Here is a 26,798-nt window from a genome sequence, read left to right as displayed (position 1 = left end):
GCCAGATCTCCAACTTGTTTCAGACAGCGTTGTGGCTCTTAGGTAAAGACATACATCGGCTGCATGAATCCTCCGAAGGGGGATGAGTCCTTTATTGTGGTCTCCTGGCCGAAGCGGGTGCATGAGACTGCCTCCCAGGCCTGGGCGCAATGTGAAGCAGCAGGTTTGGGGAACCGGTGATGTCACCAGTCGGTTTACCAGCGGTCAACCCGCGAGGTTCTTCAGTGCCTCCGGCTTTTCTCTCGAGCCAAAGCCAAAGAACTCGACAGGATAGAACTCTTCCAACTGTCTCGCTTTAGTGCATGACTCGGTTCGAGTGTTCCGTCAAGTGTATTCAGGACTTTGGGAACGTTCTTTGCAGAACATGCATGGAAGCAAGGAACAAAAGGCCAGCCCGGCACTAGCGCAGTCTTAAGGTGGCTGCATTGCCTTTTGTGACTGTCGATTGGTGCATCGAGGCGTACGCATCAAATTGGGGGTGTTGACTAACTTAGGTGTTGACTAGGTGTGCCTCATTTGCTTCTTCGGAGACGCTGCGGAATAGAGTCAAGGATATGCACAGATGTCGAAACACGTCGTGAGCGAGAAAGTGTCTGAATGTGCTGGCTATGTCATGCGCACCCCAGCCTACAAGACAGTGGAGGTCGGTCAGCGCGCATCGAGAGCCCACCCGGGCACCCTAGATTCGCCGTCAGTGGGGTCGCTCTGCAGCGGCAGCTCACTATCAATGCATTCCGTCCTCCGTAGACTCCGCTGCAATTGCCCCCTGGCTCACTACATGTGGCCCCTGTGCCCTGTGCTCAGGGCGCCGGGCGGAATCGATAAGCCCAAGCTCACCCCCTCAAGGGACTACGTTCTGATGTTCAGAAGAATGTCCGCTGCGGCTTTCAACTTGTGATTCAGAACGCTCGAACAACCACCAACCCGCCCCAGGATGGAAACACGGCCAGCTCCATCGACATTACCCTGACGCTTCCCTATAAATCACAACCCGCCGGACTCTGCCCGCTCGCTATGCCGTTGCCATCCTCCACTTATTCCCCTGTACTCGACACGCGACGCGACCCCCTACACTATCACCGCCCTTCGCCAACTGCGACCACATCGACGACTGCTACGTGCTGATTGTTCCAAGCTCCAACACCATCATCATCATCAACCTGCACAATGCCGACCTACAGTCCCAGCGCGCAGGCCGCGCTGCTCAGAGCTGTCAGTATCTTCCCCTCGCCCGATAAACCCCCGTCTCTCTGTCTGTTACCGAGTCCTGACTCTTTCCAGTCCAACCGAGTCTTTGAGCCCAAGACCACCGCCGACTCCCTTGCCGAACTTGCCGATGGAATCGTCCTCGGGCATATCCTCCACGAGCTCGATCCGGAGTTTAATCCTTCCGAGCTCGATCAAAGCCCCAGCACAACCAGATACCTCACCAACAAGAGAAATATCCAAATGGTCTACAAGGGCCTCTTCAGGTTCATCCGACGCCAGGTTCCTGAGCTTGGGTGCCAGGCCAAGAAGTTCGACTATCATGGCATTGCCGAAAATCCCGAGCCCCAGGGCATCAGCCAGGTATGTCTACCTGTCCACATCCGACCACGATATCCATTGCTAACAGGATACGCACTCCAGTTGCTAGCAGTCATGCTCTCCGCTGCTGCCATGGGCCCTGATAATCAGAGATTTGTTCCCCGAATCCAGAATGGTCTTGACAAGCAGACGCAGGCAGAAATTATGCAGATCATCCGAACCATGCAACTAGATATCAACAATTCCAGGGGCGACGATGATCTCGACGAGGCCATTGACGCTGTCATGGAGGCCCGGGACATTGATCTCCTCGTCGAGGAGCAGAATGCGGCATTGAGGCAACAACTAGATCTGACCAAGAAGAATCTCTCAGACTACATCACCCGACTCGAATACCTACAACAAAGCCACGAAGAGCTCAAGTACGAAAAGGAAAAGAACGACCGCGAGCTCGAGGTCTTGCGAAAGGCAACCCAAGATGGCGCCAACAGCGCCGAGTCGATCAAGGTCCTCGAAGCCCAGGTCCATGAGCAGATGGAGATCATCGCGCGGAACGAGGAGCTGATTCGTAAATACGAAAGAAACTTGGCGCACCTCGAAAGCGAGGTTCAAAGGCTAACCCAGAAGAGTATCGAAGCTGACGAGCTCCGCGACCAAGTGATGGAGTGGAAACACAAGTCTGAGGAGTTGGAGAAGAAGGCCAACACCGCAGAGCGATACAAGCAGAAGCTAGAGTCCCAACAGCACCTTGTCAGGGAAGTCCAGAATCTGCAGTACGAAAAGGCCGAGCTGCAAGACCAGCTCAGATCTCTCACAAGTGACCATGAACGAAGCGATCGCACTAGGAAGGCTGAGGATGAACTGACCAAGATGATAACCCAGTCAGAGCAGCATCTGTGGGACGAGCGCCACCAAAAGACGCAGCTGATGAAGGACATGACAGCCCTAGAGGAGGAGGTAGTCCGCCTTCGGGCTCGCCAAAGTCACGATGAGAACTTCATCAAGGATCTCCAAGAGCAACTGCAGAACAACTCTGGACCTCAAGGTGGAATTCCGGGCGACTCAGGTGCAGCCTTCAACCTAGAGGACGAGTTGAACAGCGCAGCCGAGGATGGCCAGGTTAACCTCCCTTTGGAGCTATCCCGCCTCAAGGCCGAAAACGCTCTGTTGCGCAGCACCGTCGGTTCCACCGGTGACACCATGACGCTTCGAAAAGAGCTAGACGAGGAAAAGCGCCAACGTGCACACCTGCAACAAAGTTTCAACGATGTATTCGAAAAGCATGCTGTTGCACAGGACCAAATCGAAGCCTTGATCAAGAATATGACCAACGAAGGGTTAGTCAGAGCTCTCGAAGAGTCTGCGGGGACAAATATACTCACTGGCGAATACTACAGGACACAAGCCTTCGTTAACCTTCGGACCCAGTGTATGCAATCCAACTTCGAGCTCGAGCAATGCAGGAAGCAAGTAAAGGACCTTGAGGCTCAGGTGGCCGATCAAGGTCGGGAACTCCTCGATGCTAGGACACAGCTATCTGCTCTCGGAAAGGATAGTATTGAGGCACTAAATGAGCTTAAGAACACTGATAGGTTGATTCGTGAGTCGCTCAAGGCTGAGCTGGATCGTGTCCGCCAAGAATTAGGCTACTCCGGTGCTGAGCGAGATGCCCGAGAAACCCAGCTTGTCGAGGCTCTCCTAGAGAAGGACAAGCTTCGAAAGGCAGTTGAGGAGAGCAAGGAACTTCAAGACGCCACTCCTTCTGACGCGGATAATTCCGAGGCTGGCAAAAAGAACGCTGAGAAGGTCGAGAAACTCCGCGCTCGTCTCATCGAAATTCGCAAGGTGTGTTCCAGTCTCCTCGATGCTGTGATAAAAGGAGGCGACGACTGTGAAGATTTGATGGAAGGAGATGGCGACTTCGACCAAGCGGCCGGGAGTGGTGATGAGGGACGAGGCGTCCAAGTCAACAGTTCAGAAACCAGCGCCAAAGTTGGCGAGACGGATGATGACGACTTGGAGTTCTTCTGCTCCAAGCCGACCAAGAGGCGACGTCTAAATGAGACGCCGCTTAAACACAGCAAGCCCCAGGACCTGGGTCAACCCACGGAGCTCCAAGGTCCCAAGCGCGCAGTGCTTAGAGGAACTCCACCTCATTTCGAGACCTAGTTCTCAAATAGGATGCTCGTTTCTTGATAGTCCGAGGTGGTTGCTAACCTTTGGATACTCCAGCAACTCGAGACATCCGAACAAGACAAGATTGATTTACAACGCAAACTCAAAGCTGCTCATGATGGAGAAGCGGCAGCAGCGCAGAAGGTACATTTTATTTGTTTTTCCCTCGCTCGCTACTTTCGCCATTGCGATGCTGCAATCAATATCATGAGCAGGAATCATATCCGCATATACACATCCCCGCCCCCCTTCTCATTCCTCGTTAATGGTAACTAACTGTAAAACAAAGGCTGCGAGCGACCAAATCATCCGAAACCTCGAGAGAGAAAACGGTCTCATCGCAACGGCATGGTATGATCTCACGAGCCGACTCCAGAGCAACCACGTCGTCCTCCAGAGGCGGCACGACGCTCCGAGGAGTTGGCTCAATAAACAGAGGCAGATGGTCAATGGTCAGTTGCGCCACCGCAACTCGCTCTACCTCTACTGACGTCCCTCGCCAGCCACCCCGCGGCGATAGGAACTCGTGGGGTGAAACCCCCCGCCGATCAAGATGGGCTTGACCTATGCTCCTCGCTCGGCGAGCATCGAAATGTCCCGGGGGGCTTCAGGCTCGAAGCCGGAGCCTCAAGTCAACAACAATCCCTCCGTAACCAGCAATATGCCTGCCTGCGGCCGGTGACCTTATTACATGATGCTCTGCCATCTTCCATTTTCTTTTTATAATCCCTTTTTGAGCTGGGTGTCAGGGCCAACCTCGGAGGCACCGCGTTACCTAGCTCTGCTCTTTTTTTTCCATTATTCTGTTTTGCACGCATTGCGAGGGAGCTTGGGGAGTTTCGTTTCAAGGGCATCGCTAGAATGGGTGACGGAAGATATGTCGCCATGGAAAGGAGGGAAACTGCATTCCTGGAGATCGGATGAACGGGCTTTGCGGGTGCATCAATATATACCCTACGTTTCGTAATTATTTTTCGCGGGCATCCAGTGATTGATCGAATTCAATCAATAGTGTCCCGCGAATTGTCTGTCTCAGTGATTGTGAAAATGAGTTTGCATGTGAAAAATCTGACGATTTGGTTACATGACCCGCGTCAGGATGGAGGTATGAGAATGGGTGAAAAATAAAAGCTCGGCGCTTTGGATGGCCACTTTTTAAACTAGGTAGTAGAACAGCGATACAAACAAGCGTCGTCGTGTAGCTTTTTCTTACACAGGACCCCATGACCACATGGAAACCTCTACCGTAACGCCCCATGGCCTGGAGGACTCTCCTTCATGCCAGTCATACCATTCATATCCAAGACGCTGCAGGTCTTGTTAGCGACCTGGTCCCGTAGCCCGTAGCCCGTAGCTCCCGGTCCTTAGTTCTTGGTGAGAATGTTCAACATATTCTTCCACACCTGGCCAGGCTCCTGGCTGGCGTCGATACCAGTCCAGATGTTGTGCTTCTTGTAGTAATCCACAACAGGGGACGTCTGCTTGTGGTAGGTGACAAGGCGCTTCTTGAGGGCCTCGGCGTTGTCGTCGCTTCGCTGGATGAGGGGCTCGCCAGTGATGTCATCCTTCATATGCTGCTTGGGGGGGTTGAAGGTGGTGTGGTATGAGCGGCCGGAGGCGGGGTGGACCAGGCGGCCAGTAATTCGGGCGACGAGGAGGGAATCGTCGATCTCAAGCTGGACAGCATGCTGGAGCTTCTGGTTTCGCTCTTGGAGCATGGCGTCGAGGCCCTCGGCCTGAGGGACGGTTCGGGGGAAACCATCCAGAATGAAACTGCAGGGCGCGAATAATCAGTATGCGGCGTTTTGGTTAAGACTCGGCTTCCGGGGAAACTGTAGGGGAAAACAATAGACCTACCCGCCCTGGCACTCCTGGTTGTTGGTGAGCTCCTCCTTGATCATGCCGATGACGATCTCGTCGCTGACCAGGCCACCCTGGTCCATGATCTTCTTGGCCTCAACACCGAGGGGGGTCTTCTTGGCGACCTGCGAGCGCAGCATGTCACCGGTGGCCTGCGCATTGGGGAATTCTCGTTAGAGGCACGGCTTCGCAATTGGGTGGTGCGTGCGACACGGATTGACATACCAGATGGCAGCAGGAAAAGCGCTCCTTGATCTTGGGAGCCTGAGTTCCCTTGCCTGCGAAAAGGCGTGGTCAGCAACTACGAACGCCCACAAGACGGCGAGAAACTAGAGCGGAATACGAACCAGCGCCAGGAGGGCCGATGAGGATCATGCGAATGTCCTCGGTGGTGGCGGCAGAGCCGGTGGCTCGCGACTCGAGCTTCTTGATGCGCGCATCGAGGTTGCCCAAGACACCCTTGAGCTGCTTCAGTTCATCCTCAACGAAACCCATGGTTGCGGCGGCGGCGGCGAGGCGGGAGCGAGAATTGCGAGGCGAGGCGGTGGCAATTGGAGGGGGGATGGCGGAGGAAGTGAGGATGGGGAGGCGGCGGCGCAGGTGGTGGTGAGAGGGAAAGCTGAGCGAGATACCAGGAGGAGGAAAAGAGAGGGCAAAGTCGAGACGGGCGAGACAGGAAATCTTGGTGCGTAGCCGGAGGATGGGAGGTTTTTGGGGGGAGCTTCGGCGGTTGGTGATTGGCTCGGCGCAATCGTTCCCAGGGATCACGATAGGGCCACGGCACGGGACAGCTATGGACACGCCGCATCTCAGGTCTGAGCGTCTTTGCACTTTAGAGCGCGGCTTTTTTTCCGGCTTCTGTCTTCGTATCCGTCGGAATAGTTGCACCTGTCGTCTCCAGTAGGTAGCAGGAAGCGATAAATTGTATTTTATTTAGGTATTAATTAGTTCTAGTACCGACTATATTGATGATGGTGGCGTGGCTAGAGCATTGTGCCCTGTTCTTGCAAGGCCTGACCTGCTCCGTGTTCTTTGCGCTCCGTGCTGGTGCTACGTCGATCCAGCAAGCATACCTCACTCATTGATTTACATGACAAGAGTAGTAGTAAAGGAACCTTTGATCCCAACACTTTAAGTAATGAACAAATCCGAATACCTGGATTTGATTACGAGTCCCAGAAGTACACCATTGAATTTGACCCATGGAGACGCTCGTTCCACCTGGCTTTCCTTTTTCCCAACTACCGACGGTTCCAGGGTAAGCAGATCTTCCCGGAGCACGACCGATCAAGCAATAGTTCGGGACACAGATGTCCAGCATTGGCAGCCGGCAATAGACCTGGTCAGGGCCAATAGAGGCCGTTTGTGCAATCGCATCCTCGAGCATGTTCATATCAAACGTGCGGTCATCAGGGCCGAGGCTGGTTGTAAGGAAGCATCGAGCGAGTGCCCAGGTCCCTTGATCCGAATGTCGCAACGCCGGCCGTTGTCTGCGGCCAGAACGCAGCAATGCCGACACTCGTTCGGTCGGCATCGCGCAAAGGGGTGCGGGAGCGGACCGAAGACAGGTGTGCCCATAGCCGGCTGGATTTCAATTCGCTCCGTTTAGCCTCCATCTTTCCGCCTCTTAAGACTCGTGTACCGTACTCGCTGCGGTCTGCAGCCAGCCATGGCATCTCTTCCCCTGGCGTCCGGCGCCGAGGTCCAAGGTGTGGATTCGGGCCCAAAAACAGAACATCCGCGCCTTAGCACAATGCACTATCGGTATCGAGAAACGGAAATGCTCCCAACTTTGCCTCCTTCGGACCCGGTTTTCGAGTCGGAGTGTACATGTTGGGAATACCGCCGGCTTGCCTTTTGGCACAAGATCGCCTTTCCACTCCTTCGGAAGTAATTAAGTGCATTCTTGAATCCAACTCCAGCCGCATTCTAGCATGTGTCTCTGTGTCTCTCTCACCGAACAATGATGTCAGCTGAATACCTAAACTGGGAGACAAGAAGCCACACCGCTTCCCACCTGCCGAACTGAACCAGCCACTCACTCAGTGGGGGTTCGCTTGGTTGTCATCTATTGTTGTGGCGTGTGGCTGAGGACCTGGAAGTTGTGGCTAGGCATTCAATCCACGTGACTGCATTTCTACGAGGCTCCAGCGCTTGTGCCCGCCAGCCTGACCCAATCGGGAGCTAAGCTCCAAGACGAAGGCAGCCTCAAGTGTACGTACGTGCAACCACACATCATCCACCACGACGACAAATTCCCATTTTCGCCCTCTTCTTCGCCGCTCTCGCATGAAATCAATCGCACTCCCCTCAGAAGATACGCCGACGCTGTGACCCCCCCACTGCAACGACTCTACGATGCCTACCACGACCGCAGAAACCCTCTCCCTCCTCACCCGAAACGTCACCGTTGCGCCTCTCGTCCTCCTCTCCGCCGTCGACCATTACAACCGCACTGTCTCTACCAAGACAAAGCGGCGAGTAGTCGGTGTTCTCCTTGGCCAGAACGATGGAAAGAACGTGAGAGTATCTAACAGCTTTGCTGGTGCGTTACCTGATGCTCTCGAGAAACCGCCGCCAGGTCGGGCGCTTACAAACATATCATAGTTCCCTTCGAGGAGGATGACAAGGACCCCTCAGTGTGGTTCCTCGACCACAACTACGTCGAGTCCATGAACGACATGTTCAAGAAAGTCAACGCCCGGGAGAAGTTGATAGGATGGTACCACACCGGCCCCAAGCTGCGTGCTTCCGATCTGGAGATCAACGAACTCTTCAAGCGATATACCCCCAACCCTCTTCTCGTCATCATTGACGTTCAACCAAAGGAGTCTGGCGTTCCCACTGACGCTTACTTTGCTGTCGAGGAGATCAAGGATGTGAGTTGCGCCGTGCCCATTTCGAAAAGGGCACATTAAATAGCTAACGCGACCGAACAGGATGGCACGACAACGTCGCGAACTTTTGTACACACCCCGTCGATTATCGAGGCCGAGGAAGCAGAAGAGATTGGTGTTGAGCACCTGCTAAGAGACATCCGCGATGTGGCCGCGGGAACACTGTCTACCCGAATCACCAACCAGCTCCAGTCACTCCAGGGCCTACACCTGCGCCTGCGAGACATTGGTGCTTACCTTCAAAAAGTCCTCGACGGCCAGCTACCCGTCAACCACGCCATCCTTGGAAATCTGCAGGATGTCTTCAACCTGCTCCCCAACCTGTCAACTCCTGAAGGAGACGGCAAGTCTGGCGCTGGCGAGCTATCCAATGCCATGAGCATCAAGACCAACGATCAGCTCATGACCATCTACCTGAGCAGTCTGATACGCGCTATCACGGCCTTCCACGATTTGATCGAGAACAAAATCCAGAACCGACAACAGCAAGAGGAGAAGGAGGGCAAGAAGGACGACGCCAAGGCCGACAAGAAGGACGGCGCCAATGGTGTGAATGGCGAGGCCAAGGAGGGTGACAAGGATAAGGACGGCAAGGATGGCAAGGAGAGCAAGAAATAGGTCAACAGACCCGGTAGAGGAACGTAGACTTGATCGCGGAGGTTCTCGGCGTCTGGAGGATGCAATCAGGGCGGCATGGTTGCCGGAGAGGGAGGGCAAAAGCCTTTGTACATTGAGCATATCATGTCGGATTACTAGATGAGGTCGCGGGGATAATACATGCCAGCCACCGCCTTGACGTCCATCTCACAACGCATCCAGTGCCTCGTTACATTTCCGCAGCGATGCCCGCCATGTCTTCCCTCGAGGTATCCCGGTCCTCAACGTACTGTCCTAGCATGCTCGGCCACTTTTCAACCAGTAGACACGCGAGGAGATGCTTACAGCATGGCACATCGCCAGCGGATACACTCAGCCCGTCTCGGCTCGCTCCGCCAAACGACCACCGCCCCGAAAGCTGCGACGCGTCCTCCTGTTCTGAAGCTGGTCCTGGATGGCTCGGGAAGGCGTCAAACGCGAAGCTCGCGCAGGAGCAGTTCCACACGCCGAGGTGGACGCTGTAACGCTGCGACGAGAGGGCGACATCGCGATTCCGGCGCGTCAGCGTCGTGGCTAGTGACCGCACGAGGAAAATGCCATCGCTTGATCCTCCAGCGGCGGCGTCCTTGGCCCCGTCTACAGATCCATCCTGTTCGGCGTCATTGCCCAAGGCGCCCGCCTCCGCACGACGCAGCCGCGTGACGAGCCCGCGGTCAAGAAGGTCGAGCGCCGGGAGGAGGAGGCTTGGGAAAAGCACGTGCAGGGTCAGCAGCAGGGGGCGCTGGGCCTGCGCGATGGCTTGCAGGGGCGACGGAGTAGTCGAGGATGGAGGGGCTGGTGGTGACAATGCGGCGTCGGCGGGCGGAGCGATGTCGGAGACGGAATTGATAAGAGTTGTTAGGAACTGGCGATGGGAGGGGAGACTCTCCATTGCCGGCAGCTTGGGCCGGGTGTCATTGTGTTTGTAGATGGAGGAGTGAAGAGAAGAGGTTTGGTTCTTTTGACGATACCGGAGTGGGCATTGGATGTTGATGACTTCACGGTCCACTCCAGTTCATGACTTGCTAATCCCCTCTTCAGCCTCCAGCACCACCGACATAACAAACCATTGGTGGATATAACGGTATTTTATTTTATTTTACTATCCTTCGTGCCGCCCGCTTTCTTGTGTGATTTTTATTTATACAGCCCTGGCATCCATCTATTATACCACATCATATTTTACACTCCATCTGATATCGTGACCTTGGACTTCATGCGTGGGCAGTACAACATTAGCCCAAATATTCGCTTACACCCATTCCTTGGGGTCCCTCAGCACTTCCACGAGACGCTGCTCGCGGCTCTTGGGTTCGGGCTCGTGCATGTACTTCCAGCTCGCCGTCAGGGGCAGGCTCATGAGGATGCTCTCGACGCGAGATCCGGGTGTGTTGAGACCAAAGGCGGTACCACGGTCGTGGACCAAGTTGAACTCGACGTACTTGCCGCGGCGGATCTGCTGCCAGTCCTTCTCCTCCTCAGTGTAAGGCATGTTCTTGCGCTTCTCGAGAATGGGGATGTATGAGGGCAGGAAGGATTTGAGGCAGTCCTGGATGAAGGCAAAGGTGTTCTCCTGATCGCGCTCGCTCTCGTCGAGGTCATCAAAGAAGATGCCGCCGATGCCACGGCACTCACCTCGGTGCTTGTTGTAGAAGTACTCATCGCACCACTTCTTGAATCGAGGGTAGTACTCCTTGTCGTGAGAGTCGCAGGCATCCTTGAGAGTCTTGTGGAAGTGAATGGCATCTTCGTCAAAGAGGTAGGACGGGGTCAGATCGCTGCCGCCGCCGAACCACCAGGCCTGCGATGTGCCGTCGGGGTTGGCCGTCTCAAAGTATCGGTAGTTGAGGTGGACGGTGGGGGCCATGGGATTGTAAGGGTGGAGCACCATGCTCAGACCAGCGGCGAAGAAGTCGAGAGACTCGACATTGGGGTCGAGGGTCTTGTGGTTGGCACGCATCTTCTCAATGGCAGGCTTGGGTAGGGAGCCGTAGACAACGCTGACACCGACACCAGCCTTCTCGAAGACCTTGCCCTCCTGGAGGACGCAGGTAATGCCGCCGCCGCCATTGGGGCGCTCCCACTCATCCTTGCGGAACTTCATGCCATCGGCTTGCTCGAGGCCCTCAACGATCAACTTCTGTTGCTCCTTGATAAACTTCTCCATGCGGAGACGCATGGGCGACTCGGTGCCGACACCGGACTCTCGCTTCTTCTGGGCATCTCGGTCGGCGAGACTGGCCGCGTCGAGGGCAATGGTGTCATTTTCAGCCTGAATGGAAGATCCGTGAGCAGTTGGCCTTTATCCAACTCGGAGAAGGTAAAGAGAGCTCTGGCGGGGGCGAACAGAGCTTGTAAGGAGTCATACCATCTTGTAGGCCAGAGGGGCTGCGACGGCTACGGCAGCCGCGGCAAGCCACACAGGGAGAGGGTTGAAGGGCGGAGCGCTCTTGGAGGAGCCGGAAGTGGTCGAACTCGACAACCAGCGCCTGTAAGACTTCAATTGGGTCTGGGAGAGGCGTGTAAGGCGTGTAGAGGGAGACCCGAGATGCGCGGTAAGGCGCTGGGCATACCGGCTGGCAGCCATTGCGACTAAATATCTGGGACGAGGACCGGCCGGACCAGGGAGTATAGGCCGAGAGGCACAGGAACTGACTGATCGTCGCAAGGTGGTGCTATGCGACGTGCATGAGGCCACTTGCGCAACCAGTTGGGGAGCGGTCAGGGCCGAATTGACTCGTGTGATGGTCAGAATCGAATGTTCAGCAATTGGCTTTCCTGGCGCGGCACTTGGGACTGGGGATTCTGGACCGCGCTGTCCTTGGCTGGGATGTCGGGCTTGCGGTGCTCGGACAAATCGGCTGACGTCGGTCGTCGGTACATGGTACCTGGTACGTACCTCCCGGCTCTTGATGTCGTCCTCGGATTTTCTTTCTTTTGGTCAGCCGATTGTCCATGTGATACTTCTCGTGACCTTTCCCGTGACCTTTCCCATAACATTTCCCGTGACACTTCCCATGACTAACACTGCCGCCTTCGGGACACGGAGAGACAGATATTGCGAGGACAGTGTGAAAGCCATGATAAAACTGTGAGGGGGCCGTCCTCGGTGACGCGCTTGGACAGGGGCTTGATGCGTGTGCAGGCAAGCTATCCATCACTGCCCTTCCTCACAGGCTGGTATGCTACTTGCCCCTGCCATGTAAGCAAGCAAGCACGCAAGAGCCAGAGGAAACAGGCGAGGAGGCGGGATGGCTTGTAGTGGATGCTTCCAGAGAGCACGAGCACGTTCTGCACTTTGCCGAGTATGCAGAGGTTCACAAAGCCAACGTGTGTCACCTCCCATCGGACCAGCCCTGCTGACTGACTGGCTGCCTGCCCGCTGAGTCACTTGGATGAGAGGAGCTAGGGACCCGGCATCTAGTTGTTCGCCTGTCCACCTAGCTACGATGCCGCACATAGCTCATGTAGGTACCAGCTGAAGGATGGAACAGCCCGACCTTCCTCTCGTCGCAGAGGAGGGCAGACCCGTCGGCTTGATGCAGTTCACGGTCACGGGCCCTTGGAATGATACAGTGCGACGCCTGACTTGCTGCGACTTCCCCGCCATAATCACCTGGCTGGCCTGCAGCTGGCCCTGAGCGCCTCTTGTGATTCATTGCACAGGGCGACGCTAGTTCATATAAAGGCTAGCGCAACAGCCCCGCGCCTGCCTGCCCTGCCACTGTCTCGTCTGCCTGCTGCTCACAGTGCCTCCAGCGCCCTCCGCCTCCGCTGCCTCCGCCCACTGTCCGCCCGCCACTCGTAGGCAGGTGCCTCCCTCGCCGACCGCTCATCTGTGCCGTCCGGGTGCCACCTTCTGACTGTTCCGGCCATTCTCCTGCTCCTGACGCAAACTGATCGCAACCTAATCCGTTTCTCATCTTCCATCTCCATTTCCATCTCCATCTCCGCAAACCATTTCTCCCAAAACATCCCCAAAGTAACATCCACAAACTCCCTCTCTCGAGTCCTCGCATCCCGTATCTTGCCTTCGCTCCTATCGGTAATCACACCTCCCACCGCCACTATGCGCAGCAAGTTCAAGGACGAGCACCCCTTCGAGAAGCGCAAGGCCGAGGCCGAACGTATCCGACAGAAGTATGCGGACCGCATTCCTGTGAGTATTTTTCTCTCGCCTTCATTTCCTCTCAGCTCGTCCATCGTCTCTGCGTCGCGAGGGCGGGCAAGCAGTCAGCAACCAGCAAACGCAGCGAGCGAGAGGTACCTTGGCGGGGTGACCGCCTTACTCTCTCGCCATGCTGCCAGCCTTCTTGCCCACCAACCTCAGCCAAACGGGCTTCCTGCTAACAATGATGTTTCAATAGGTCATCTGCGAGAAGGTCGAGAAGAGCGACATTGCCACGATCGACAAGAAGAAGTACCTGGTTCCCGCCGACCTGACTGTCGGTCAGTTCGTCTACGTCATCCGCAAGCGAATTAAGCTCTCCCCCGAGAAGGCCATCTTCATCTTCGTCGACGAGGTCCTCCCCCCGACCGCCGCCCTCATGAGCAGCATCTATGAGGAGCACAAGGACGAGGATGGGTACGTTGCTCCCTCCGCACCATCGAGGCTCGAATCACATTGCTAACTGGTTTCACAGCTTCCTCTACATCACCTACTCCGGCGAGAACACCTTCGGTACCGCTTGAGTGATGTGTATTTGATCAGTCATCCATTCCATGTTGCGAATGATGCGGGCGTTATGGTCGTACGTGGGGGAATCTATTTGTTGGAGGGCACTGGCACTTTTTGATGTTACGGTAATTTCGAACCGTGAGGCTTTGGAATGGAATAGAATCTTGCACTATCGTCTGCGATAGGCAAGCTCCATTCTTGGCTTGTCTGGAACTGGACCTGGGTGCGCCTCTGCGTGCGTGATAAAGGATCGTTGCCAGGCGAAGAAGCTTCATTGGATCTTACGTGAGAAGACTTGGTTCTGGTGATTTTAGTGACGGTTTCCCTAGAATGCACCTTTTTCAAACTTGACGATTCATCGCGTTTCATCTCGCAGATGCAAATCATTGGCTTTAACTCTGCCACAATGTCATGGATGGGTCAGGATCATAGTTCATTTTGGTTCAGAGGACGGGATGGCCAAAGTGAACGGTCTATCGACTTATCGAATGAAGCACAATAGCTATGTTACCCTGCTATGCCCTGTTTTCCCGCACCCACCCTTCTTGGGATTTGGTAGGACCTGTAAAATTGGCCATGTGAGACGAAGGCGTTTGATACCGTTCCGTGAACTGATAACGGATATGTAGCCGCTATTTGCCAGATTGGATGCTATTCCCAGGCAGTTGCGAAAGTGACGATGCAGCCTTCTTAACACAGGACGGGCATCGCAACCTGAAAAGAGACTGTGCCTGTAGCGTTGTTGGAGGGACGTGAATCGTGGTAGATGGACAGAATCCTCCTCGGTACTGGTTGCATCGTACATTCTGTGTGAGGTAGAGGAAGATGTTCTTGCACATATGGGGGGGCAGGCAGCAGTGGGCGAGCGCCATAATTAGAACACACATGGTGAGTGTAGTAAGCTTTGGTAAGAAGTGTCGTGATTTGGTGAAATGTGGACGAGTGAGTGAGTGAGATATGATGGAAGGATGATTTAGGATCTCCCAAGCAGAGGGCTCTGAATAAATAGACGAGGGAAAGAAGGCATCGGGATTAGTTAGCTGTGAAATATGTTTGAGACTATGTTTGTCTTGAAGCGTTTGCTATACTCTGACTTGAGTTCTTTCAATCCACAACCGCGCATAAGTGAATGAGGGCTGAAGTCCAACCAGTTCAACAGGCAGGATAGAAACATCCTGTCTAAACCGAGCACTTGTTGAAAGCCATAACAGCGTACCGGAAGCTTCCATTGGCGTATCCCCGTCTCATGGCCCGGAACGACTGCAGAAAGGCAATGCCATCGCGGCCTTGGGCGAAAGCGAACGCCCACAGTGAGGGGTTCTGTACGAGTGACCATGTAATGTCCCTAGGTTCTGTCAGCGTTTGACCTGATGGCGTCTAGGGCATCTGGGACTTGCCATGTTTTCCGGACTTCTTGGCTGATATCTTTCGGCTCCGCGAACACCTGGAGTCCGGCTTGGGTAGCTAAATCTACATATCCCCGTTGCGTACAAAGAGGAGGCAGAAGCATGCCATCTATGTTTGGTTAGTATGCATATTTGGGGGTAGTTATCAAAGCTCTTGCCTTCGATTGGTTTGATGTCGTTGACAAAAGTTGTCTCGTCTAGGTTCTCTGCCTTGAACCAGTCCGCCAGTACTAGTTTTCCTCCTGGGTTCAAGACCCTCTTTGCATTCTCAAAGAATAAGGGTTTGTTGGGAAAGTGACTCAGAGCCTCGCTGATCCAAACGGTGCCAAACGTGCCCTCTTGCCCTACAAAGAAGTCTGCCATCTTCTCTGCGTCTAGTTCAAGAAAACGGACCTTACCGGAGCCAAGTCGGATGAAGCCGTCGGCATCTGGGATTCCGGGAGCTTCGGCGGACGTCGACTCAGCGGCGTTCTGGCTCTCGCTTTCTGCGGCGGCCTTGGTGAGTCGGTTGGCAATTTCGACTTGCTTGGAAGATATGGTGATCCCAGTCACGGTGCATCCATGCTTGGAGGCGAGATACCGAGACGTGCCACCGACGCCACATCCAACATCAAGGACGACGCCGTTGGCAGGGCATTTCGAGACATCGAGGAGGAGTTGGATGAGGTTAGTTTGGGCCTCCTCCTTTGTGATAATCGCCTGGGACTCTTCGGTTGGCCAGTAGCCGTGGTGGATGTGCTCGCCCCTGATGACACAAGGAGATCGTCAGTCAGCAGGATGCTACAAACTACAGATTGATGTGCAAGGGTTTTATTGCTAAAGCGGGAAGAGTGTGATGCTTTGAATGTACGCACCACAGACTGAGGTAGTAGTCACTGGCAAGATCATAGTGGAGCTTGATTCTATCTTTGAGAGCCTGCATAGTTGAGTGGGCCATTCCAAGTGGAGTGTCATATTGCTTGGCTAGGTCGGTGGCCTGGTCCGCCGAGGCCATTGAAGCTGTAGCAGTCGTCATTGCGAGTGGTATTTGGACAGTATGAATGAGGCAAAAGGCAAATGTGCACAGCCTCCTTCGGTCTGGAATTGAGAGGAGGGGGTGGTCAGGGATTTCGACCCCCTTTCGAATGCCAATGTCGACTAGAAGAAGCGTGGTAAAGAGATGGTTGCGGTTGAAATGGCGGGGAACATGGAGGCGGGCTTACCCCGTGACGTCGCACCCAGCTACAGTTGGTTAGCAACGCGGTCATGTCCAATTAGGCTCATCTATAATGATGACTGCGATTCCTGTGAGATTACACCGTCAGGCCAAAAATGTAGGTAGTTATAGTGGTGACTTTAATGCATCTAAGTCGATATACCGCAATCTGACAGTTCCCGCCGCCTCCACCACCTCGACGGGCCGTCCCGAATGACGTCTTCACTGCTCTGTGTAATTCCTTCGTAAATAAAATTGACAAAGGCCATGTATCATATGAGAAGCCCTATGATTTCCTGAAGCAACTTCATTGAAACCCTCATCATCACCAGACCTACCACCCAGGGTAGATCATTACGCGATGAGGCCCCGCGACCATTGGACCACCCCAAGGACTTTGGCGATGAGCACTCGGAGGTGAGGTATTGGAACGCTGCAACTTGGCTTCATTGTGGGGTACTAATGAGAGCCATAGGTGACTGGTTTTGATCTTTCTCCAATTCAGCCCAGCTTGTAAGATTCCGATTCGGTTTGATGGATCACCACATTAAATGACACGCAAAGTGTCCCGACCAACGTCCGGTTCATCATCGACGACATTGACGAAGAATATAATTATTCCGAGCCTTTTGACTACATTCACAGTAGGATGATGAATTTAAGCATCCAGGACGGGACTGAATTTTCGCAAGAGGCCATGGATTACTGTGCAGCCGTCGTCGGGTGTACTAAAGTGGTGAGCAATCTCACCAGGCGACGGCTCCCTCACGGAGCAGCACGCGCTGTACAAATGGACCCGGCACCTCAAAGACGGCACCTCAAAGACGCCCCCGTCAAGCTCGGCCGGCCTTCACGGCCTTCGAAATCATGAGCGAGTGCATGGCCGACGTGGGCTTCACGGATATCGCGGACCGCTGATTCAAGTGGCCGACCAACCGCTGGCCTGGAACAACGAGAACAGCAGCGTGGCGCTCGAGTCGGTCAACCCGACGCCGTCCACGACGGCGCACGGTTGGACGCGTGAGGAGGTGGCGGTTGATGCTGGCGGATGGGAGGAAGAACCTAAACGACGCGGGCATCCACGCCTACTGGCACACGTATGCCGATATCCGACCTTGATTTGGGGGGTTCTGCGGGCTAATTCTCGTTGCCATTGTTCGATTTATGGGACGAAGCCGAGAGAGTGAGCATGGGCTTGGCTGCAATGATTCTGTTGCTAGGAGTCACAAGACGCAGATGATGGGACAAAAAACGACCGTCCCCTGAGGCATATGAGACCCTTTCCTTTGGTGTGGCACACCGCGACTAGGCTGTTTGTGGCTTGCGAGCGCAGCTGTACCCCAGAGAGCTATCCACCTTACGCACTATGGCGTTGATGAAGTAGCAATGACGTTTCGTTTGCTACGAGTTGGGGTGAACAACAGGTCCTTTACTTGAGGGCATATCCCAATATGCAGTACGGAGTACAGAGTCTGTATGGTTGAGAATTCTCCATGCCTCAGCCCGTCAATAACCCCACGTCTTTGTTCATCTGTAGTCCGTAACAGGCCATTCGCTCGACTCGTGCGCGCTACCCCAATGTCATTGTCATTCTACTAGTGGCGGGGAGATCCGTATCGTCTCAAGCGCGAAGCGAGAAGGCGACTTCGATTTGAGGAGGCGCCCCGTCACCAGCAGCCTGGTTCTTGGTGCCTCTGGGCTTGGATTTGATCTAGACGAGTATTTGTATCCGTACACTGACAAAGGGTTGCCCTTCAGCTACTTCACCGGGTCCATTTGCTCTCCACCTCTGAGTGTCATCTCTCAGGGTCTAGGCTCGTGTGTGGCACCAGGGAGAAACTAACGCATTAGCGTGCAAGACCCTGATTCCTGCTAGTCGGGGGACCTCTTGTATCGGATCGCTGTCAAGATAAACTCTTTTGCCAAGCACCCAACAGCCCATTAGAAGCAGCTGGGCCGGTAATATTCGATTATTTAGCCTGCTGTCACAAAAAGACGAACGTCCCTTGCGGGGCCGCCTACCCCCCCTTATACCCTTCGCAACACATGAGTCCGTACTTATACCTAGTGTATCGCTGGATCCACGTCTCTAGACCGTAGTAGGTCTCAATTTCCTTGCCGTGTGGCTAGAATAGCGTCGGGGGGACATATGGCTTGAGGAGCAAACAGTCGGTAAGAGGGATGAGGGTATCGTGGTACTCTGTACGGATATACAGAGATGAGTGAAGAATGAGGACAGAAAACAGAGAATATCGTCGGTCGAGGTGATGGACTCGAGCCTGATACTCTGTCAGACCTAGTTACTCCTGCTCGTATCTGAACCGCTTACTCTCATCCCCTCGGCCAACGACACCCGAGAATACGAAGAGATGCAAACTTCGGGAACCTCCCACAACGGCCACAACGCTCAGTTGTGGAGTAGTGATTATTCGCGCAGGCGCCACCTCATTTGATACGGAGCCACGGACATGTTTTGTGGAAAGTTTGGAGCCCCCTAGCCCGTCTGGCAGCATTGGCGAGGCCAGCTGAGAAAGCAGCGTCGGGGAGGCGTTTTTAGAACGTTGGGAGCTGAAGCTTAGCCCTGCAAGTGCGGCCTATGAAAGGCGCAATCATGGGCTTCATACATGCGAGGGGAACTAGGGCTGATCTCGGGGTCTAATCGAGGAGAAAAGGGTCGTTTCGATCATGGGAACTGCAACCTCAAAATATATAGCCCAGGGTTGGGCATGAAGGCACCACACGACCGTTGATCTTTGCCTCCTTCGCTCCACACTACCAAGCAAGCCTGTTCCCCAGATCTGGCCGCTGGTTTCCAGGAACCGTTGCCAGGAACCGTTGCATAGCATGTCGGTCAAGCTCCTCGTCGGGGCCGTTCTCCTGAACCTTGGGCTCGTTCTCGCCCACCCCTACGGATACGGATACGGATACAACGTCTGCTACGACCATCCCTACAAAGAATTGCTGCCTCTGTCCAACTACCCCCCTGCACAGTCGTACTGTGAGGCGAAATGTAACTAGATACCGAGGGAGAGTGGGAATCGCGGTGCTTTGGTTGACGGTTGTCTAGATCCCAAGCCGCCTTGTACTTCCACGAAACATGCAACGGCCAAGACGACAAAGACTATCACTCGCCATGCCACCCAAACGGCCACGGTGACGACTGGATACTCGACGGACCTTGTCCACACTGCGACCACTGTCTCGTATATTTATACGACGACCGTTGTTAAGACTTCAACCACTACTACCTCGGTAGGTTTTTGGATACAAGTAGCCTTATCACAGCTAACATGTTGGTGCCCACAGACCGCAACGACCTACACGGCGACTTCCGTCCAGACCGTTTACACCAACTCGCGATACCCCGTTGAGTACACGAAGACGTTTACCGAGTACACGGTCACGGGGACAGACGTCCAGTAAGCGCTTCACGAAAACAATGGTTAGGAGGAACGACTAACAAGACGCAGGACGGTCACAGTCACGACTCTCCCGACGACCGTCATCACAAGCACGGCCACATCTACGTCGACGATTAAGACCACGACGACGGTGTCTTCCGGAACGAAGACGGTGACGACCAATGTCGACCACGGCCTGAGAAAGCGTACGGTGGCTCCCGAGGAGACCAACGAGCCTACGAGTGGTCCTTGCCGGCGTGGATACCCTCCTCCTCCCAAGCCGTCGGATTTGTTCAAGAAGCTGAAGCGCCTCGAGCCTCGCAAGATTGAGAAAGCTTGCTCGGTAAGTTCTTGTCGGGTCCCTCCTCGGCCTCTTGGTCACGGCAAAGAGAATGACAACGAGAAGCCAAGGCTAACCAACGTTTTAAAACAAATTTAGTGCCTGGAGCCGCACCCTATATGCAAAACAGTTACGTCGACGCGAACATTCACCGCGAAGTCATACACTACGGTCACGACTGCCAAGACCCAGCCCGTTGGTGGAGTGAAGACAGTTGACGACGTTTACACGGAGCTCATCACTACCGATACCGTAAGTGCTCAATCAGCCATTGTGCCTTTCGACCACGTCTATGCTAATATTTCTCTCAGACGACTACGACTTCAGTTGGGTACACAACCACCAAAGAACTGTTGCAAATCGACACCACCTCTATTGAATATGTCTCGACGGTATCCACGGACACTACGACTACTCTACCGACTAACACCGTAACGAGCACATCCGTCACGGCGTACTCCACCACTAACATCGTGACCACGACTACTTTCACCACTACGTCGACGGCTAGCCAAACAGTCCCTGTCACCACGACCACTGTGGTCGTCGATTTCCATTATTCGCTCGTCTCCGGCCCGTTGGATGGATGTGCCTATTCTCCAGAGTAAGCTGCGCCCCGTGCCCATGCCTCTTCGTGCTGGCCTGTAGTCAACCGGCAAAGGCGGAGCAAGCTAACCATTCTCGTAGCTCTTGGATCGACCAAACCGGCTCGAACATGCCCGCCGGAGCCACCCACGCCGACCGCGTCGCCTTCTGCGCCGCGTGGTGCGATACCGTAGCCAACTGCAAGACGTTTGGCATGAACGACTTCCCGCCGTGCGGGCCAAACGGGGACTACGTCTACTGCCTCGCCTCGGCGAATACCTGGGTCGCTGGCAAGCTGCAGTGCGGCATTGGCACGGGTTGGAACGGGTGTCCTACGTACCGGGATGGAACGGTGTATCAGTATGTTGTTTCCCTTCTGAACGTGTGTAGAGATTGCTGACGATGTGTAGACGGATTTGATTCGAGAAGGTAGGGTGGATTGGGGGGCAATGATTTCTAGTTAAGACTGGGTACTTAGCTAGAGGTTCAGGATTGAGAGAATGAGTTGGCGACAATCAGATGGAGAGGTAGGGAGGCAGCCAGGAGATGAAAGTTACCGCCCGGGCCTGACACTTGTTGGTCATACCTAGGAGGCTATAATTCTAGTACATTTATTCGACGACGGCGTTTCACAGAACCCAATATTCCGTCTGTTTCTCGTGCGGGAGGATAAAGCATGGTTCTCCAAGTCGTCAGGCTCGCCACCAGGCTTCACCCAGACAAACGCATCGAGCAGGTTGTCGTCAGTATCGGCAGTCAGCAGTCACCCCACGCAGACTGTCCCGTGAGCTGCTTTCTGGAACAGCCCTGGTCGGTGATGAACTGCGCGCCGGTCCAGCCCCTCGCCACAAACGGATTGGGACTTATTCAGGTAGGTGTGTAAGAGTCAGAGACTTGAATTGCCTCCCGCTATTTAGGACGTTTCAGGTGTGTCTATCTCTGTTCAAAGCTTAAAAAAGCCTCAAGGCACAGATTTCTTATTCTAGAAAGAGATAGCTATTTGTCGATCACCGCAAAGGACCGACGGTGGTGGGTGGTTGACTGCGATGTCGCCGATAAACTTGGTCACCTGAGAAGCTATGGAATCGCCACCGCAGCTTACTGTAGCTCCCGTCTGGTGGGTGGGCTTGGCCTAATAGAGCGAGCCTTCACTGCGCTCTGCTTCACCTCGCAAGCTCTCATGACGGAGCTCGCCCTCAACACAGGCATTCGCGGCTCAAAGAAGACACGCCAGACGAACTCGCGGTCGGGTTGACCCCATCGCCCCATCGCCCCATCGCCCGAGCTACCGGTTACAGGGCGTTTTCGCTATTTTAGGTGCCGTGCGGATGGTTGGTGAGGGCGCGTTCTGGGCGGGAGGGACGCCCCATCGGGTTTCCATACGCGCCCGCCAACAGGCAATATGGGCGCTTAACCAATTATTCGGACAACCCAGCGCTGTGCAGAACCTCAAACACGGAAAATACCATTTTCGCTCTGGTGGGCTGATGATTGGCAACACCGCGTCTGCAACATTACTGGCGGAATGTCGGAGCGATTCGTTCAGTCATTCGCACGGTCCGTTATTCGTTGTTGGTTTCCTGGTTCCTGGATGGTAGCAGGGATGACGTCAGAGCCCAGAACAAGAATCACAGCCCTGCGCCGCCTCAGTCACTAACTAAACCAACTAACGGTCAACGGAACGAGCCTATCTTTAAAGCTTGGCTCGAAGGGTCCAAGTTTCAGAATAAAAACCTGCGACAGCTTCCAGAAAACCGGTTTCGCTTTCATCCACATCCCAGTCTGCAAAGTGGCGATGTTTCTGGGGTTCGTTGGATGAGATCGGCGGTTATGTGCTGTAACTTCTGTAAGTAGGTCCCCACGCGAACCCCGGTCTGTCCAGGACCCTTCTTTTCCAGTGCCATTTTGGGACTGCGGTGACAGGGGTTTCTACCATGATGAGTGTCTTTCAGAGGCTTGATTGGACATCAGTCATCGTCACCGACGACCACATCCTGGTCGCCACGGCCACCTCCAGCCACCGCAAGACGGCCGCTTGCAGGGCGCCTACCGATGATCCTCCCTCTTTGGATCCCCTCGTTTCCTTGCGTTTCTCATCCAGCCCTGTTGTCGCCAGTCAAGCTTCGGTCCAGCTCACCATCTCGGCTGACCATCCCGGGCTGGATGTCCCCAGGTGGACGTATCCGGGGGCTTGCTGGTGGGCTTGCAATGGCGTCAGAGTGCATTCTCGGCCCCGGTCCAAGACGACTTGTTTTCCTATCGAATATATGCCACTGCTCTTCGCTGCCGACCTGATGGTGAGATTTGGAAAGATGGGCACCATTCACCAGTCGCTCCGCCGGTGTTCCCCTTGCCCTCTGAGTGAGTCACTATATATCTACGCAACCTGCACTCCATTCATTTGGTCGCTGCAATTGCTCAAGATCGTGACCCGCCATTGCGCGAGTATCATAAGTCAAGTTAAACCGGAGCGACTACATCCATGCTTGCGGCTGTGCCCAAGCGACAACCTGAACCTCACCCCAACCTCAGCTCACCGCGAAGCCTCAACTGATCTCACTTGCAACGCCACTTCGAACTCCCCAGCTCGCACTCTCCGGGCCAAATAAAGCAACCTTGTCTCTTGGCTTTGTTTTGGACCATCCGTGCCCGAGACTCAACCAGCATCGTGACTGGTCTCGTTTGGCTAGGCGCTTAGCCAACCGGACCCTCTCTAAGCGCTGCCGCCCGTAACGAACAAAGGGCCTTGGAGAGCGTTTGCGCATTGAAGTGATTTCAAACTGAGAGGTTCTTTTATTGGACACTCTAATTGTGGAGTGACTCAGGTGAGTGCTTGCCGTATTCATACAATCACCGGCGCTTCTTATTGTCTTTGTTCCCCTCTCATTTTTCCTATTGTCTTCCCTTTTCTGCATGCACCTGCACACACAATCGCACAACATCTAGACACCATGGAATCATAGAAGGCTAGATCAGGCACCCATATTGACGGCCATTGTTTTCCTTTGTATTCTTTTCTATGTCTGAACTTCTCACCTAATATTATTTTCCCTGCGTCGCACTTGGCCGCCGCCCTCTTCACCATTTACTCTTCTTTTTCATTCGGATACTCTCAGCACGCCCTTAGACGTCACTTACCAACACAGACAGACTCAAGATGTTATTCTCACGAAAAAACGAAGACTCGACGGTCTACCCGGCCGTCCCCGACTCCCTCCGGACAGACTCATTCGAGATGACCGAGATGCGCAAAACACAGGAGGCTCGCGCTGACACTGCGCCAACCTTCACACCTTACCTCAGCCTCCGCTCAAGGCTCTCCCAGATATGGATAAACCGCTGGACCGTCCTTCTCATCCTTGTACTTATCCGACTTATGTTACTGGTCGCTGACCTCAACGACAACGTTGGTGACGCCAAGACCAAGGCCCTTTCGGCTTGCACCAAAGTTGAAGACATCGGCAGTACTATGGCTTCCATGCCCCACTACCTGTCGGTGGGAGTCAATGATATGGCGGCTTCGGGAATCGAAAAGTCCGTCGAAGCCATGGTGTTCATGCTGGGCCTGATCATCACGGGCGTGGAATCGATGATCATCTTCTACATCAACTTCCTCACGGCTACATATACTTGCCTCATCACAGCAATGATCCATGGCAGTCTTGATGTCGTCGCCGATGTCACCTCAGATGCCACGAGTGCCTTCAACGAGGTGATCGGAAAAGTCGTCAAGGAGATCAAGGACATTGCTGGTACCTTGGAAGACGGAATCAACAAGGTCGCAAAGGACATCGAAGACTCTGTTTTCGGTGATTTGATTCCCGATATCCCCGAGGTGAACTTTACCGCCCCCATCCAGGACCTCCAGGACTTTAAGCTGGACGCAAAGGACTTTGTCAAGGACGTCCGACAGCTCGACGAAGACCTTCCAACGTTCGAAGAAGTCCAGAACCTGACAAAGCAGGCCATCTCCATTCCGTTCGACTTGGTTCGCAATCTTCTCAACGAAAGCTACGGAAGCTACAAGTTTGACCGGAACAGCTTTCCCCTAGCTCAAAAGCAGGAGCTGTCGTTTTGCTCCGATAACAGCACCATCAACGACTTCTTCACCAAGCTGTTTGACCTCATTCAGAAGGCCAAGACCATTTTCCTTGTCGTCCTCATCATCCTGGCGGTTTTGGTCATCGTCCCCATGGCTTGGCTCGAGATTATGCGCTGGAGACGCGAGCAGCGTCATGCTAAGCTCATTTCCAAGAACGCTTACGACCCTATGGATGTGGTGTACATCGCATCGCGCCCGATGACTGCTACCTATGGCATTAAAATTGCCTCACGATTCAAAGGCAAGCGACAGATTCTCGTTCGTTGGTGCATTGCCTACGCTACGTCTCCTATGGCTCTGTTCGTCCTGTCTCTCGCACTGGCTGGGTTCTTCTCCTGCTTTTGCCAGTGGCTTCTCATCAAGGCGGTAAATGACGAGGTCCCAGCTCTGGCTGCGGAGGTCGGAAACTTTGCCGATGACGTTGTCAAGACCTTGGAGAACGTCTCAGACAATTGGGCCACAGATGCCAACTCTGTGGTCAAGGGACTGAACGACGAAATCAACAACGACGTTCTTGGCTACGTTACCAACGCAACAGATGCCGTCAACGACACCCTGACAACATTCCTCGATACCATGGACGACGGCCTCAAGACTGTCTTCAATGGTACTATCCTCTTGGATCCGATCAAGACAGTCTTGCACTGTGTTATCGGTATCAAGATCGAGAGTGTGCAGAAGGGTCTGACGTGGGTACACGACAATGCTAATGTCAACTTCCCACTCTTCGCCAACGACACATTCAGTCTGGGAGCCAAGGACTCAGTTGAGGGCGACTCGGGCCTCAACACATTTTTGGCGTCCCCGTCGTCTGTCACTACTGATGAAGTCACGGGAGCCGTCAAGTCTGTTACCGACTGGCTTCACAACCACTTGGTCAAGGAAGCGTTGATATCCACCGGCCTGATCCTCCTTTACTTCATCGTCATACTATTGGGGGTCGTCCGAACACTGGCCGGCATGGCAACTCCCGACCGCGGTAGAGCCGAGGGCGGTATGCGGTACACTGGAGACGAGCGGCCCGCCATGACTCCTCGCATGGGGCATGAGGGACACGATGCGGGCCAAGGCACGACATTCCCTCGCTTTGGATCATCCTCCGGCGAGCTCGAGCGCTACAGTGCTGCTCCCAGCGGAGGAGTCGAAAAGGTTATGTCGGGCGCGCAAGGCGGCCGAGCTATGGAAGTGGATGGACACCAGCGGAGCAGCTCGTATGGGCAATTTGAGTCCGCGGGCAAGTACTAGCCTGCATGAGCGGAACAGAACCGCAATGGCTGGCTTTATGTGACAAGGGGATGGTGTTGATTGCAGTGTTACTCCGGCCTGGCTGGACCGTGCCGAGAGATTCTCTCCCTGCTGACTGCATGAAATTATGGAAGCGACGGAAGCTATGATTTTGATCCGCATGGACTGGCGTTGAGACAATCTTGGAAAGGAGGCAACTCGAACCGCATTTGGTTATTTTCCTTTGTTACCATTTAGGTGTGGAATTTGAGTTATTGGATAGGAGGGGGTCAAACAAGATACCCTAGTGGTTTGATGTATTCGCGCGGATAGACGTCCTGAGTCTAGGTTGTGGTCTACACAGATTGGACTTTATAGCCTCCATGGCAAACCTATCGATGAAGCTAGATTGAGACAGCGATAACAACAACAAGAAATGGTGGCTACAAACTTGAATGATTCTTTGTGACTGTTCCGCGTTCCGCATTCCGCGTTCCGCATTCCGCGTTCTGCAGTCTGCTTCTGCAGTCTGCGGATGCGTCATGTATCAAGCCAGCGACTGTTGCATAGTGTCGGTGAGGAGGGACAAACCAGGCCTGGTGATACACGACTGAGTCAGGATGACGACGACTATGGGCGATTCTAGAGAGTGTCATGACTTGTCCTGTTGGTGGAACGTGTTGTTTTGCGGGGAGTCCCAACCAACTCCCAGTCGTCTGCCAGGGGAGGCAAGCAGATTACTGCATTGGGCAAGTCCGGCTGCGGAGGTGGG

General features: G+C 54.2%; 11 protein-coding genes across 11 annotated transcripts; 7 read left to right on the top strand and 4 right to left on the bottom strand.

Annotated features, from left to right (window-relative positions):
- The first annotated feature begins 774 nt into the window (after window positions 1-774).
- BGZ61DRAFT_452611 (uncharacterized protein) lies at window positions 775-4,718 on the top strand. Its single transcript, XM_046245976.1, has 7 exons — window positions 775-1,212; window positions 1,282-1,569; window positions 1,630-2,864; window positions 2,925-3,372; window positions 3,760-3,846; window positions 3,992-4,154; window positions 4,206-4,718. Exons 1-7 carry the CDS (start codon window positions 1,168-1,170, stop codon window positions 4,220-4,222), a joined length of 2,283 nt encoding a protein of 760 aa, XP_046104462.1. The 5' UTR covers window positions 775-1,167; the 3' UTR covers window positions 4,223-4,718.
- BGZ61DRAFT_452606 (adenylate kinase-domain-containing protein) lies at window positions 4,719-6,236 on the bottom strand. The gene is made up of 4 exons (XM_046245975.1): window positions 5,910-6,236; window positions 5,788-5,840; window positions 5,560-5,714; window positions 4,719-5,475 (listed from the first exon to the last, which is right to left on the bottom strand). The coding sequence occupies exons 1-4, from the start codon at window positions 6,055-6,057 to the stop codon at window positions 5,067-5,069; spliced, it is 765 nt and encodes a 254-aa protein (XP_046104461.1). The 5' UTR covers window positions 6,058-6,236; the 3' UTR covers window positions 4,719-5,066.
- Window positions 6,237-6,488: 252 nt separating this feature from the next.
- Window positions 6,489-7,310, top strand: BGZ61DRAFT_452605 (uncharacterized protein). The gene has a single exon (XM_046245974.1). The coding sequence runs from the start codon at window positions 6,701-6,703 to the stop codon at window positions 7,169-7,171; it is 471 nt and encodes a 156-aa protein (XP_046104460.1). The 5' UTR covers window positions 6,489-6,700; the 3' UTR covers window positions 7,172-7,310.
- A 152-nt stretch (window positions 7,311-7,462) lies between these two features.
- BGZ61DRAFT_420894 (proteasome regulatory subunit 12) lies at window positions 7,463-9,189 on the top strand. The gene is made up of 3 exons (XM_046243496.1): window positions 7,463-8,107; window positions 8,170-8,441; window positions 8,502-9,189. The coding sequence occupies exons 1-3, from the start codon at window positions 7,921-7,923 to the stop codon at window positions 9,075-9,077; spliced, it is 1,035 nt and encodes a 344-aa protein (XP_046104459.1). The 5' UTR covers window positions 7,463-7,920; the 3' UTR covers window positions 9,078-9,189.
- BGZ61DRAFT_452603 (uncharacterized protein) lies at window positions 9,190-10,248 on the bottom strand. The gene has a single exon (XM_046245973.1). It carries the CDS (start codon window positions 9,985-9,987, stop codon window positions 9,286-9,288), a length of 702 nt encoding a protein of 233 aa, XP_046104458.1. The 5' UTR covers window positions 9,988-10,248; the 3' UTR covers window positions 9,190-9,285.
- Window positions 10,165-12,020, bottom strand: BGZ61DRAFT_452602 (Coproporphyrinogen III oxidase). Its single transcript, XM_046245972.1, has 2 exons — window positions 11,464-12,020; window positions 10,165-11,367 (listed from the first exon to the last, which is right to left on the bottom strand). Exons 1-2 carry the CDS (start codon window positions 11,680-11,682, stop codon window positions 10,348-10,350), a joined length of 1,239 nt encoding a protein of 412 aa, XP_046104457.1. The 5' UTR covers window positions 11,683-12,020; the 3' UTR covers window positions 10,165-10,347.
- Window positions 12,021-13,164: 1,144 nt separating this feature from the next.
- Window positions 13,165-13,787, top strand: BGZ61DRAFT_352386 (autophagy protein Atg8 ubiquitin like protein; the record flags this gene model as incomplete). Its single annotated transcript, XM_046240427.1, has 3 exons — window positions 13,165-13,254; window positions 13,463-13,680; window positions 13,739-13,787. The coding sequence occupies 3 exons, from the start codon at window positions 13,165-13,167 to the stop codon at window positions 13,785-13,787; spliced, it is 357 nt and encodes a 118-aa protein (XP_046104456.1).
- Window positions 13,788-14,744: 957 nt separating this feature from the next.
- On the bottom strand, window positions 14,745-16,338 carry BGZ61DRAFT_452596 (S-adenosyl-L-methionine-dependent methyltransferase). Its single transcript, XM_046245971.1, has 4 exons — window positions 16,034-16,338; window positions 15,338-15,924; window positions 15,171-15,288; window positions 14,745-15,118 (listed from the first exon to the last, which is right to left on the bottom strand). Exons 1-4 carry the CDS (start codon window positions 16,192-16,194, stop codon window positions 14,953-14,955), a joined length of 1,032 nt encoding a protein of 343 aa, XP_046104455.1. The 5' UTR covers window positions 16,195-16,338; the 3' UTR covers window positions 14,745-14,952.
- Window positions 16,339-20,441: 4,103 nt separating this feature from the next.
- Window positions 20,442-21,324, top strand: BGZ61DRAFT_452591 (uncharacterized protein). Its single transcript, XM_046245970.1, has 3 exons — window positions 20,442-20,706; window positions 20,791-21,060; window positions 21,111-21,324. Exons 1-3 carry the CDS (start codon window positions 20,702-20,704, stop codon window positions 21,118-21,120), a joined length of 285 nt encoding a protein of 94 aa, XP_046104454.1. The 5' UTR covers window positions 20,442-20,701; the 3' UTR covers window positions 21,121-21,324.
- Window positions 21,325-22,551: 1,227 nt separating this feature from the next.
- BGZ61DRAFT_36611 (uncharacterized protein) lies at window positions 22,552-23,421 on the top strand. Its single transcript, XM_046241655.1, has one exon. It carries the CDS (start codon window positions 22,635-22,637, stop codon window positions 23,307-23,309), a length of 675 nt encoding a protein of 224 aa, XP_046104453.1. The 5' UTR covers window positions 22,552-22,634; the 3' UTR covers window positions 23,310-23,421.
- A 120-nt stretch (window positions 23,422-23,541) lies between these two features.
- Window positions 23,542-26,489, top strand: BGZ61DRAFT_452588 (uncharacterized protein). The gene has a single exon (XM_046245969.1). The coding sequence runs from the start codon at window positions 23,858-23,860 to the stop codon at window positions 26,045-26,047; it is 2,190 nt and encodes a 729-aa protein (XP_046104452.1). The 5' UTR covers window positions 23,542-23,857; the 3' UTR covers window positions 26,048-26,489.
- The last annotated feature ends 309 nt before the right edge of the window (window positions 26,490-26,798 follow it).

Source organism: Ilyonectria robusta (assembly GCF_021365365.1).
Source record: "Ilyonectria robusta strain PMI_751 chromosome Unknown BGZ61scaffold_10, whole genome shotgun sequence".
Taxonomy (NCBI): domain Eukaryota; kingdom Fungi; phylum Ascomycota; class Sordariomycetes; order Hypocreales; family Nectriaceae; genus Ilyonectria; species Ilyonectria robusta.
The sequence above is the reverse complement of the archived record's forward strand: the minus strand, read 5'-3'. Positions and strand labels throughout refer to the sequence as shown.